This window comes from Typopeltis vanoorti, chromosome 14 (genome assembly GCF_054136105.1).
Source record: "Typopeltis vanoorti isolate ZY-2024b chromosome 14, IOZ_Tvanoo_1.0, whole genome shotgun sequence".
Lineage (NCBI taxonomy): Eukaryota > Metazoa > Arthropoda > Arachnida > Uropygi > Thelyphonidae > Typopeltis > Typopeltis vanoorti.
Window position 1 is genome coordinate 48,456,710 of NC_143562.1, and position 14,494 is coordinate 48,471,203.

General features: G+C 37.8%; 1 protein-coding gene across 1 annotated transcript in view; it reads right to left on the minus strand.

The window, feature by feature from the left end:
* Positions 1-7,670: 7,670 nt before the first annotated feature.
* Positions 7,671-14,494, minus strand: part of LOC150099438 (cytochrome P450 4c3-like) — a 28,660-nt gene continuing 21,836 nt past the window's right edge. Inside the window, 4 exon segments of the mRNA XM_090404352.1 lie at positions 7,671-7,861; positions 11,102-11,122; positions 11,125-11,274; positions 13,850-13,916. Of these exon segments, the coding sequence (XP_090260478.1) occupies positions 7,671-7,861; positions 11,102-11,122; positions 11,125-11,274; positions 13,850-13,916 (429 nt within the window).

Sequence of the window (14,494 nt, forward strand, 5' to 3'; positions counted from 1 at the left end):
AAGCATTGCATTGCCAGATTGTTCAGATACCTCTTGGAGTTGAACGTTCGTAGCACCACAAACCCAAGTTCAAGGCCAAACCTTGCTATCAGGATCTCCTTGTAACTTATCATTGCAAGGAGATAATGTTGATGTGTTCTATGTTGAGAAGAAAACAGAGGCCATAGTTTAAAAATATCTCCGGTAAAACTGGATTAAAAAAAAAACATCTGTGACCAATTTCAGCCACTAGATTCATTTCTTAAAGAAAATGAGCAAACGATTATAGACTTTGAAGACATCAGACAACAAATAATCGTTCACTTAAGCACTCTTAAAATTCTTATAAGGCAGTATTTTCTATCCACTAATAAAACGCAAGAATGGTTTAGTTTGGAAAAATGTAAGTGTCCATTGTCCAATGTAGAAGAATTGATTGTGATATCTTGTGACAATAGTTTAAAAAACATTCATTCCAAAAAAGTCATTGATTCGTTTTTGGATTGGAATGGAGTAGGAATATTCGATTTTGTCAAAAATTGCAGGCAAATATTTGTTAACTTTCACAATTTGTTTAAGTGAAACTGGTTTTTAATCTTTAACTGCTTTAAAAATAAATATTGGAACAGGCTGGATGTTGAAGATGACTTGCCACTCCAACTTAGCAAACCCTAGCAAGAATACCCCAACCATTCATGAACTGTGAAGCGTAAACATGCGCAACCATCTCACTGATTACCCAGCAAAATGTTTATAATTTAATAAGATTTGTTAAACTGTTTATGTCACACTTTGTGTTTATCGATATATGTAATTTATGAATACAAAATTTAATGTGTATGTTTTATTTTATTCCAATTGTTATACTTTAAATATAGGTTTATCTATCTATACAAGAGATATGACAGTTACATACCCATTTACGGGGGAAGGGAGATACGTGAAGCATAAAAAGATTGATAACCACTTATGTAGACGAGCTATGTTCGACCTGTTCCTGATTTAGTCAATCACTGGCACGGCAAGGGGATATTTTTCTCTCCCAAAAACTATGGTTAGGGACTACGCTGCAGTCGCGTAGTCCCTAACCATAACACAAAAATATTCTGTTATGGTTAGGGACTACGCGATTGCAGCACATGTGAACCTTCTCTTCAGTCAATCCCTTTTATAATTAGCGGGTAGTCTTTAAACAAAAGATATCTCTGACCGCCTACCCATGGAGACTGAATTTCCCCTGAAGGTAGGGCGATCTGGGGCTCAGACCGCCCTACCTTCTTCATATAGGGGAATAATATGTGTTAGTGGATTTATTTAATTTATTATGAATGTGGAACAATTTTTTTCCTCAGAAAAATATAATTGGAACTGGTTGAAAATCACTTCCCGCATGTACATAATTATCTAAAATATCTAAATAAATATAAGAAGCTAATAATATTGTTTCTCACTTAACGACTTCACTTTTTGAAGTATATTTTGATGCTGTAATCGAAATGATTACAAGATTACACAATAATTCCAATAGTCCGGAATTCGTGTGTCACGAATTTCTCCACCTTCAAACAGAAAAAAAACACCCTATCCGTGAACTGAATAATTGGACCATATCCAAGAATCTCAGTTCACGAAAGGCTTTAAAATTCTGACATAGCTCAAGGTTTCTCCAGAAAGGTCAGTGTAGCAATGGTAACGATTATCATTCATTTAAAACACCTGCTGATCGTGAGAGATAACGTTTGGAGAATATAAGTATATAATTATATTACTTATCGAGAGTTTGATCTGTTACACAAATGCCTAATAAAAAAATGCTGAATTCCACTTACTTCAAAGGATTCGATGCTAATATCCTTTATTTGACAGACAAGAAGGAAGACGAAGATGAATAAGTAAATACACAGTCACTACGTAATGGCTAAAAAGCGGTCCCCAAGTTGGCTGATGAAGGTACATTGCTTCGAAAGAAGTCATCGGACATCCCCATGGGCAAGATGCATCATGTCATGTGACGAGTCACGTGTTTGTAGATGAAATAAATTGGAGAATAGAGGAATATGATACTACAAGTCAGCGTAACTGTGTTCCTGTGAAATGGCCGTTCTAAGTTTGAAAGAGGCGTTGTGATAGGATGTCATGATGCAGGCCTATCTGTTGGAAACATTGTTGATAAATTGGGCCATCGTAGGTCAACAATCAGTGATACCACACTGAGATGTAAGCTCTTGGATTCAATTTCAAGTGTACCCGCAATAGACGACCCACTACACTCACCGAATGTGACTGTAGGGTGATACGAAGGATAATATGTAAAAAGCGCCATTCATCGGCCGACATGGCGAATGTTGATTTCCCGGTATCGACTGGAACACGAATCTGCACAAAACATTCAGAAGCGAGGCTCACAACATTTCATAGTAGGACCGCAATACGAAAGCCTCGCATTACTCAAGCCAACGTGCACCGTCGTTCTGTGGTGCAAAGAGCTACCATGTTGCACTGTACATGCTCAAGGGTCTTCTACCCTACAACAGTCCACGATCTCCTTGCATTTAAGTTGTGCATGCCTACAGGAAGAATGGTCCAAAATTATTAATAGCAATCGTATGCATTTGTTCGCACGTCCCGTAGGATACTACTACAGTCATCGATGTTTGTCCTTCATACTGTGATGTCCTTGACTTTTTCCTAGAAGTGTGTCTTTTAGTGTACTCATGAAGGGTTCTCTGTACAGAATACAGCAAAGTGAAATTTTGTATTTCAAATGGTAATAGGTAAAGTTAAACAAAGCAATTCAGAAAACGTTTTGATAAAATAAAATAATAAAATAAATAGTCAACATTAAAATATTAAACAAATAGCTTTATGCAAAGCTTTAACCACCTTACCGGCCGTTATGGATCAAATACGCATCCGCATACGCTTCGTATCCATCATATATTTCATTGTTATAACAATGGTATTACAATTTTAATAAGCACTTCGCATCCATGATAATGTGAACGTCTATTGACGTCTTGGCCGACGACAGAATATTTTTTCCTTATTAAATTTTTGTACTTCACTATGCTTATTTGCCCCCCCCCCCCCCCACCCCCCCCCCCCCCCACCCCCCCCCCCCCCCACCCCCCCCCCCCCCCACCCCCCCCCCCCCCCACCCCCCCCCCCCCCCACCCCCCCCCCCCCCCACCCCCCCCCCCCCCCACCCCCCCCCCCCCCCACCCCCCCCCCCCCCCACCCCCCCCCCCCCCCACCCCCCCCCCCCCCCACCCCCCCCCCCCCCCACCCCCCCCCCCCCCCACCCCCCCCCCCCCCCACCCCCCCCCCCCCCCACCCCCCCCCCCCCCCACCCCCCCCCCCCCCCACCCCCCCCCCCCCCCACCCCCCCCCCCCCCCACCCCCCCCCCCCCCCACCCCCCCCCCCCCCCACCCCCCCCCCCCCCCACCCCCCCCCCCCCCCACCCCCCCCCCCCCCCACCCCCCCCCCCCCCCACCCCCCCCCCCCCCCACCCCCCCCCCCCCCCACCCCCCCCCCCCCCCACCCCCCCCCCCCCCCACCCCCCCCCCCCCCCACCCAAATCTTCTTTAGAAGCGGATCGATGGAGGGATGGATGGTAGGTCTCCAGCTTAGTGTTATTAATAGAAATCCTGTACTGCATCCTCATTCTTAACAGTCTATGATGGTAGCAGTGAAATTATTGTCTCCAACTAATTTTCTAGGCAATCATGATCATTGAGGTGTGTATTTGTGGATCTGACTGTACACATACCGTTATCCCTACATATTAATAGAATGATGGTTTTAATTGTCCTTAATGGCAATTACTCCTCTATAGTCAGTGGTCTTCATTTCCATACAGTACCATTAAGATGATGAATGATTACTGATTTCAAATAATAGTGAATATGAATAAATAAAACTTAAGTTAAAGTAATTAAATTAATTCTGATCCAATGGCTAACTCCTGATTTTCATCGTCTTTATAATCTACCGTACTCAGTCGACACACATCCCTACGCATGAAATCAAGAATATATGCAACCTTTCCTGAAAAGTGGTCGGAGAAGAGTCTGCACCCGACTATCCACCAATCGTAGTCATCTCATTCAGCAACAAAATAATGGAGAAAGTTATCAAAAATGAATTATTCTAGCTAGAAGCTCGTCAGTTAATCAGCTGCCATATTGGCTCAACTACTCTAGATCCACCTTTAATATTACTTTTAAATGGTGCATGTGTAACGTTTCTAAAAATTTTATTTGACACGAAAGTGTTATGAGGAAAGTTTTTGGAATATCATATAATGAAAATATACTTAACACGAGAAAACAATTGAGAATTATGAAGACTGTTTCAAACTCCCATAAACACCTTAATAGAATTTCGTTGTTTGACCATATTTTAAGACAGACAACTCTAAAATTCGATGTAGCTTTAAAATAACAAAGAGCTTTACATCAATTTATACAGAGGTCAAGTCCCATGAGAATGTTGTAAAAATAGCCATGTTTGTCTCGGTATATTTTGTGCTACATATTATTGTAAATAACCCTTTGGAAATTAACTGCATTTACTTTTTTAACAAGAATATTTTAGAATGTCAAAAACAAAGCAATGTTTTGCCACCGGAACGTTGTATAATAGCTCTTTATGAGGGAATAAGAAAGACTGTTTACGAATTTTGTGTGTATGAGAAAGTGCTTACAAGTTCTGCGCATAAACACCTCCAAAGTCAGTCTGAAAAGTTCAAACAACTTTCCGCTGGCCTGCAACTTACGATCAAAAGAGTGCATGGAAGAGAACAAAGAGTGGATTGAACTCTTTGGGTCGAAAAAGTGGAGTTACAAACTTTTGTTCGAGGTCTGAGAGAAGGCGTAATAAAAAGAGACAGCGCTGGGCAATAGGGGCTTCCAGTTGCCACCAGAGAGAGCTTCCAGGTCGCCAGAGAGAATCCTTCCAGTCACTGAGAAGACAGAGAGAACCCATTCAGCAGTCAAAAGAGACAGTTGTCGGCAGTTTCAGTTAATGCAGGCGGGCGGCAGTTTGAACTATTAGAGAGGGTAAGATAGAGGAGCCAGTCGTCCAGTTATTACGGCGAGCCCAAGCCAAAAGTCGATGTAAAATACTCGAAGCAGCTTCGCTCGGCAGTTTTTTCTTTCACCGTGGGAGAACAACATTTTGCCGTAGTTTTACGAGTACCGCAGGTTGAAGTTCACAGACCATTTTCCCGACAAAATACTGCTGATGCCGGACATTCCTGAAGGAAATTCGAAATCTGAGATGAAAGAATGCCATAAGACTTTATTGCCAGACGTTTGACTTTGTAAGTTCCATACTTTTGCACAATTCCTCTTATAGAATGTTATAGATGGACTATTAAGAATTAGTTTAATAGTAATAAGAAGTGTCCATAAGAGAGTCAATTGGCATGCTAGAAGCTAATATCAATGTTGTAAAATTAACTTAAGAGAGAGTGCTAACCTCTTTGCGAGTAAACTAGAAGTTTAATAAGTTAATAAGTTGCATTTGTAAGCAGAGCGTAAATAAGTTTTTGAGTTAAAAAGATTATTTAGTGTGCGAAATGAAAGGGTTCTAATTTTATGCTAAAGATTTTATAAAGGGTGTCCAAAAATTCACGCGAGATGTAATTTTGATAGAAAACACAGCTTTTTAAATAAAAAGTGTAATTTCTTATTGATTCATAAAGTATATAGTATAGGGTTATGCATGGAATAGCATATCGGGTAAATGGCCTCCACGGCTTTGCTGGCACATACGCACTCTTTTGTCGAAATTTTCCATGACCGTTTTGCATAAATGTGGTTGAATTTCGTTGATACAGCACTCAACTTCCTCCTTCAAGGCGTGGGTGGTCGTGGGATTTGTTGGCATAAACCTTAGACTTCAAAAAACCGCAAAGAAAAAAAGTCCAACGGCGTTAAATCACATGATCTGTGACGCATGATTCTGATCACCAAAACGGGAAATTACACGACCAGGAAATGACTCATGCAGTAATTGAATTGTTTCTCCGACTGTATGGCATGTGGCACCATCTTGTTGAAACCACATGTCGTCCACATCGATATCTTGCAATTTAGGCACAAAAAACTGGATTATCATGTCCGTTACCATTAACCGTTATTGCCTTACCAGCCGCATTTTCGAAGAAGAATGGACCGATGATGCTTCCAGCCCAAAATCCTCACCAAACAGTAACACATTGTGGATGCATTTGTTTCTCAACAATCACTCGTGGATTTTCGAAACCCCAAATGCGACAATTTTGTCGATTAACGAAGCCATCAAGATGAAAATGAGCCTCATCCCTGAAGATGATTTTGTTCGAAAAATAAGCATCCACGTTGTTCCATAATCCATTCAACGAACTCTCTTCGCTGTGTATGTTTGTGGTCAGTAGGCTTCAGTTCTTGAGTAAATTGAACTTTGTAAGCATAAACATGCAAATCTTTCGTGAAAATACGCTGTAGAGAGCTTCTCGAAATGCCCAATTCAAGACCACGTTACCGAATTGATGTTCCTGGACTCTCTGCAACACTCTCACGAACTGCTTCGATGTTTTCTGTTGAACGACTTGTTGAAGGACGGCCAGAGTTTATAAGATCACTAATTGATCCAGTTTCCTTGAATTTTTTAATTAATCTTTTCGCAGTTGATCAAGTTCAATCACTCTTCCGACCATATTTTGTAAATTAAAATTACGAAAATTGCGAACTGTAGCTACCAAACCTTCATTAGTTTAAAATATTGCTCAGCAATGAAAATGCGTTGTTCTTTCGTGTAGCGCTCCATTTTTAATAACCCTGAACTGTCAGCTGTCACGCTGTCTTTTTTTTCTCGTTGGCAACACTTGACCGTACAAATGACGCTAAATTTAAATCTAGCGTGAATTTTGGGACACCCTGTAGATGGGTAGAGAAAGCAATGTCCCTGTCGTTTGATTCATGTATATTTCATATTATTGCAAATAAATGCGTTTTTATGATTTGTTAAAAGAGTGCTGCCTGATCCTTTATTTTTCACCTGCACTGTTCCTGAAAATATTGGACTTGTGAGCTGAAAAGAACTAAAGCATTAAAAAAGCAGTTTAATTACTTTACTTAAGAACCACAACCGTTTATATAAACTTTGTTGAAGGAATTTATGCTAGTATGAGAGAGAGAGAGAGATCTAGCGAAAGTTTTGTTGAGTCTTATGCCCGAATATTTGATATACTGATGGCGCACTTTACAAATATATTTTTCTGTGTTCATAGGCATACGATTAATAAATACCGAAGGACAAACATAATACCGAGTAGAGTAAGTAAGGTTACGAGACAGAGAACGGCACACTGCTATTTAGTATTGAAGAATATAGAAGAATATAATACATATAAACAACAACTTCTTTACACATACTTTGACAATTGCTCAAATAAAATTGTGAAGAAAAGTAACTATATGAAAATCCTGATAACTGAATATTTAATTTTTGATAAAGCTCTAATACGGGATGTTCCCGTGTTCTTCAAGAATGACGCTAAATAACCTAAGACAACTGGATGCAAGCTAATGTAAGGCTGATAAAAAAAAAAACATCTGATGACTGCTTAGACCTAAATAGGTCATTAAACTTTTGAAGATGATGATCTTGATGATGAACGAAAATGGAGTGAAAATAATATTAATTAAACAGATGCCTCAAAGATGATGTTGTAGTATCGCCTTTTTCTAAATTGTATTCGAAGCTTATCCAAAGGCCGTAGCACAGCCTCGAACACAAAATGCACCTCACTTATGGGGTCTGGAGACTTAACTGAAAACTTCCGAAGAATGTTAGTTACAGCGATCTTCATTTCCAACATAGCATATTTCTGACCTAAAACATAATACAAAGAAATAGTTTTTAAAATACTTCAAAGTCCCTAGAAATATGTTTTATTAATTCATTTTCATCTAAAACTTTCAAGTATATTAACGTAAAATTCATAGATTCAGATAAAAGTACTGTAAATTAATTAAATATTTTTAATTAAGCAAACAGTTTTAATCTAATCAAAAGCTACGAATTAGCTCCATATCACCTAAATGTAAATCATTCCTACGAATTTTAAAAAATCACAAAATTAGTAGCAGAATTTAAGGTGGTAGCAAAGGGAATTTACGAGAGATGATCCTAGTAGATTCAAGCTATGCATTATCGAGGTTCGAAAGTGTTGTATCTGATAAAACATCAGAGAATTCAACAGTAACCAATTTAGCTCCGCTGCTCCGCATGGGAGTCAGCTTTTATCACTGTTAAAGAGTAAGGATTTGGAGGAGCAAGATGTTGGCGTTAATGGGAGGTTGTCAAAGGAGAGAGTTTGAAAAACCTATCATCTGACTATATATCGAGATCAGAGAGATAAACCAGGGAGAAGTGACTTAGATGAATATTATTATTAAGCATAAATTGCAGACAAAGTAAAAGTTGCAGATGGAGTATAAAGAAATTTGTGTTCAGCATGCCCATGAGCAATACAAGGCAAAGGCAAGAAGGGTGACCTGTATGTCAAGGAAGGAAGGTCAAAGTAAATTATGATTAAAAATTTAGCTGGTGATTCCAAAAAATCTGAATTAGAAGGAGGAAAGCCTATGGAATCGTCCATAAACTGTGATAATCATGGAGACGTAACCTACACAAACCAAATAATAGAATTACGGAGTATTTTTCACTCATGTTCATGAGAATAGAAGTTGAAGAAATTTAAATACTTAGAATATTGTAAAGACTCAATGTAAACAATCATGGGATTTGTTGGCATATCAGCCCGTGTAATGTCAGATTATGCAAAGGGACGATCAGGACCTCTGACAAAGATATTATGTTATGCCTCTGCAGTGGGGAGGTGGAAATGGAGTCGAAAGGGAGTAATATAATCCCACTGCATAAAAGGGGGTTCCAAGACAAAGGCAGCAAATTATAAACCATCACAGCAATGTTGGGTTGAGGAAACTGGTGAAAGAGAGAATTTAGGACTGGATGAATGGTAATGTGTAATTTTATCAGTGAGAAAAATGGTTTTGTGAAGATTAGGCTTTCCTTAGTAATTTTCTTACTTTTTTTATAATAAAGTGAGAATGAAGTTGAATAAGAGAAATGGATACTCAGTGATACTACTTGACTGTCACTCCATTTGGACAGGATGACCCATACAACTCTGTTACATACATTAGAACAAATGGGGGATGGATATGAATCTGATGATTTTGAATAGAGGTAGCGGCAGATGGACAGATAGCAAAGCTGTCTGTCCATCCGCCGCGGTTTATAGAGGATGAAGTCCGTGAGAAGGCAGGTGACGAGTGGTGTACGACAAAACTTAGTACTTTATCCTCTTCTGTTGTTTAATTTGTACAACAATGATATAAGAAATTACTTGGCATCAAATATTCAGTTGTTTTCTGATAGTGCAAAACTGAGAACAGCAACTACAAACGAAGGTAATATATAGAGATCCTGCAGATGTAAATGGACTTGCAGGAAAAAGCAAACGAATGTCAGTTTAATATGGTCATATGCATATTGATGCACTTTTGGAAAAATGATCAGTAATATATTGATGTACATCCGCAGGAAATTCAGAAGGACTGCGACTTGATGATGATTGCGAACAGTGAGTTAAAGTTTAGAGGGCATATTGCAAAGGTAGACAACAGCACATTAGGTTAGGTGGTTGGTGAAGAACACACTAAAAAACAGAGACTGTAGGATTATTATTCCCCTCTAAATGCAGGATTATCATCATCATCATCATTATCTTCATCATCATGCTGATTTAGGCCTAGCATGGCCTGATGCGGCCTTAGAAGTCATCGTTAGAGACGTCCTGGTTTTCTTTTTCCTAATGGCTTGTACTTGCAGGATTATTATTCCCCTCTTAATAAGACCACATCTGAATTACTGCTCGCAGGTCTAGTCAACAGGATTAAGTAGGGACGAACAATTGTTTTAGAAGATGAAGAGGTAGGTGACTAGCATTGTGGCAGGTCCATAGAATGTTCTCTTTGAGAATAATGAAGGCCTGTATGCTTCAAAAACTAGTTGATATGGATAAAAGCGGAGACACAATAGAATCATATACTATGAAAGGTATTTTTAGGATTGGCACCGAAGATCTTTTTCAGTATATGGCAGTAACGGAGAGAACGAGAAATGGGAGTTGTGTAAGGGTACGGCTGGAACGGATTTCAGGACCAGGTCTTTGCTTAGAGGATGACAAATTGGTAGGGTGAGTTTCCAAAGGTGGTTGAGAATGAGTTTAAGGAGAAGTATGGCAGATATTGTGTGAATAATGGATCTTCAGAAGAATCTTCTGACGCATCTGATATGTACCTATCAATATAACACACGCTATCTGCTAACGCTCTTAATTCCCTATTGGATAGGGATTGGGGAGGCAGTTTTAGGTTTATCTAGCTTTGGGGGATAGAAGGTTATTTCAATTTCAAGAGATAGCCAATCAAGGATAGTTGAAGAAAACAACTTGCCGTGCCAGAGGTCAACGAACTCGGGATCGGTTAAAGGAAAGGATAGAAATATTCCTTTAATCAGGATATAGATTCCAAATGAGAACGGTTTTCTTCGAGTGGCGCTAACTGCTAGATCATTTCTTCAAATTTAGAAGACATTTAGAAGACACGATAGAGGAGTATAAGAAAATATGCTGCCTAGCTAAACAAGAAGAAAATGGACAAAAGACACGAAGTTTGAAAGGTTACAAAATATACACAAGTGAGCTAGAGATCTATATGACTATCAAATTAATGATAGCCACTTTTCACTTTAGGAGGAAGACTTGACACCCAATCAGAAGCTATTCTAGCTTTAATTGTTGAGCATCGTACTAATTCACACTTTTATTTAAAGAAATATTATTACTTATTTAAATAACTCAATATAAGACTTGCTTTTGTGATAAACACTTGTGACAATGTCACTAATTCTTCACATGTCATGTTGATAATTATAAAATCAATTAAAACTCTTGCCAAATAATACTATATTCAACAATATACCTTAATAATGATAATAATAACTCTTCCTAAGAAGTAAGTAACGAAACGTAATCTACTTTACCAATGCAGTTCCTTGGACCATAGAGAAAGGTAAGTAGCTATAAACGCTCCGTTTACTACTTTCTTCTGATTGGAACGGATCAAAAACTTCTGCATTCGGAAACATGTCTTCATCACGATGCAAGGTTATAAACGGAATTGCGATAGTCGTATTCTTAGGAATTATGTATTGATCTGAAACCAAGTAATCATATAAGTAGCTGTCCAATAGAAAGCAGATGAATCTCAATATCTGCGTCATGTAAATATCTCAATAATAAAAACACTCATGTTATGTTTGTTCTTTTCATAATCTGAATACATATAACTAATCAATACCTCAATAAATTGCTTGATGTGTTTTAGGGCTAATACACTGCTGAAAGCAAAAAAAATACGAGTAAAAAAAAGAACCCACATATTTCTGGGGATGCTCGTCAATTTCAACGATTTATCTAATCTTCACATACTTACACCTTTATTGCATCAGTGGTTTGGCAGGTATCGTTTCACCACTTTGTGTTGTACCTGTTAATACAAGAGCAGAAGCTTCCCAACATTAATTACTGTGCAACTGCAAACACACCTAATCTGATTCTATTCTACCTGTTTTATTCTGTCCATCTTTCTCGTCTAGAACAGCCTTCCTCATGATAAACAGATAAACACTTAAATGCTCAAAAACTATTACAAAATTTTTTAGCTTCATGAAGACATTCATAAAAGGTGGTATCCTAATTGATATTACCTGAGCAAAATTGTAAACCGGCTGAAATGGTTGAAAAACGGGAACTAGCGGAATTTGAAAGATGCGATCAGATAAGATGCCGTATTGAAATGCTATCTGCTCGGCGATTTTAAATAAGGAGTTCCAGACATCGACTGGGACATAATACGAGTACAAACGCGTGGAGAGGACATAGCAAATGCCGTTCTTGAGTGCATGTAAAAAATGATATCCCACTCAATAAAATTGTGTCAATTGCAACCGATGGTGCAAAACGTATGATAGGGCAGAAAAAGGGTTTTGTTTTAATTTTAAAAGGAAAAATTAATCATTAAGTGATTACTTTCCATTGTATACTCCACCAGGAAGCACTTTGTGCACAAACATTTACAGAAGAAATTGGTAAAATTATGGAATTGGTAATTAAGATTACCAACACCATTATAGCAAGGGAACTTAACCATCGACAGTTTAAAGAGTTGCTAAGTGAAATGGCGAGCGTGTATTCAGATCTTCTCCAGTAAACAGGGTTCGATGGCTTTCCAGGCAACATGTTAAAGCGTTTTACATCTTGCATAAATGAAATCAAACTATTCCTCGACAACAAGGATGTTCAACATCCAGAATTAACAGAAGATCAGTGATTGCAAAAATTGTACTTTATGGTGGACGTTACACCACAACAGAATCAGCTCAATCGTAAATTACAAGGCAAGGGAATTCTGCCTTTCGAATGCTAGAGGAGGTTATTTCGTTTGTAAAGAAATTGATTCTGTTCCCTGAAGATTTAAAGAGCGGAACTTTAGTTCATTTTCCAAATTTGTCTCAATATTGCCGAGAAAGCAATGCCCTCATTAACAAAGATTATTTCAAGACAGCAGTTTTAAACATGAGAGAATCCTTTCTTCAAACGTTTCAGGAATTCAGAAATAATAAAGCGACTCTAACTTTTATTACAGATCCTCTTAATGCCAATGTGAAGGGATTAAATATTTCTCCATTTGATATTGACACGGCTAATTTTGAAATACAATTGCTGGACTTGAATAGCAAAGACTTATGGAGTTCCAAATTTGTACGTCTTGGTACTGAAATAGCAGAACTGGAAAAAGAAAAATGCAGTCTGATTTCACAGCGCAAGCAGACTCCTATAAAAGTACTACAGAAGGCAGACTCAATGATTTGCAATACTTGGAATAGTCTTCCGGACTCATATCATGAGTCGAAAAAATTTGCATTTGGAGTTCTCAATATCTTCGCGGCTACATATTTATGTGAGCAATCGTTTTCAAACATGAATTTAATTAAATTTAAATTGAGGAGTCAAATTACTGATTCCAACTTGGAATCGCGCCTTAAATTATAAACGACTAGTTATAAACTGGACATACAGAAACGTTCTAAGGAAATGCAAGCTCATTGCTCACACTAATTAAAACCAATCAGAGCAATATTTTGGGTGATTTTTTCTTCATTTAATAAAGATATAATTACTATTATAATTTGTTATATATTACTATAAATTTACTATAATATTACTTTAAATTTTCCTTATTTGTAAAAATATATTTATGGCTCTCGAATAATTTTTAAATTGTTGTGGGGGGGACAGGTTTGGCTCTTCCGTCTCAAAAGTTTACCGACCCCTGGCCATGCCCAATATATCCCCTCAGGTCAAAGCGGTATCAAATCTCTTTCAAAGAAGAAACATGCAATTATAAAAAAACGCAATATATTTTAATAGAGAGTGCAAAACCTATTTTTGTTATGATTTTGACATTATTTCTTTCTGTGTACCGTCATTAATAACATTCCAGTTAACCTTAATTTATTTTTGCTTTGTTAGTGTGGTCATCTCTAGTTTCATATTTAGCTTCCTCAAGAGTAGGATTTTGTGTCTTCTTCAGATTTTAAGGACACTCTCTCATCAACATGTGATGTGATTAGTACTTTGTTTGTTTAAATTGTTTTAGTGTTTAAGTGTTCCTGCATTCTAACTGAGTATATAATATCTTCTGAATACTATTTACTTTCCAAACTTACCAAAAGTGATGACTTCACTAGAAGAACGGAAAATTGCTGGAATAGGAGGATATAAACGGAGCACTTCCTGATGAATAAAAGGTAAAAAAAAAACATACTTTTGAATAATATCTCTTAACACCATTTGTTCAAATATGTAAGAAGTAAATATGCTAATTACGAAATAAAAGGTTACACCATGGAAAATTATAACTGAGTAACATAAATGCAACCTAAGACTAAATTGGTTCTGGAAACGAGGTTGATTGCAATCAATCCACCGTGAGATGCGGTGATTGATTCATTCAATCCAATACCCTTGGAGGGTAATGGATGGCAATGCTGTAGCCAATGAAGTTCTAACTGAGGCTCGGCTATTGCTGTTACCCTTCTGCCATGATTAGAGCTTTAATAGCTCAATAATTTAATAGCACCTTATCCCTACACTGTCCTCTACAGATAACGGGGATATGAAAAGCATTCTTGCTTCGCCCCTTTAAGCCAGTCCTTATAAGGATAATTTGGTTCTGAGTTATATAATTTTTTTTATAAATTATGATAGAAGGCAATTAAAATGACAATTAAAATTACATTCCACCCAATGATTATTTTCAGAATTCGCGTATTATACATCTCAAATGTATAACACGCGAATGTGGGAATATA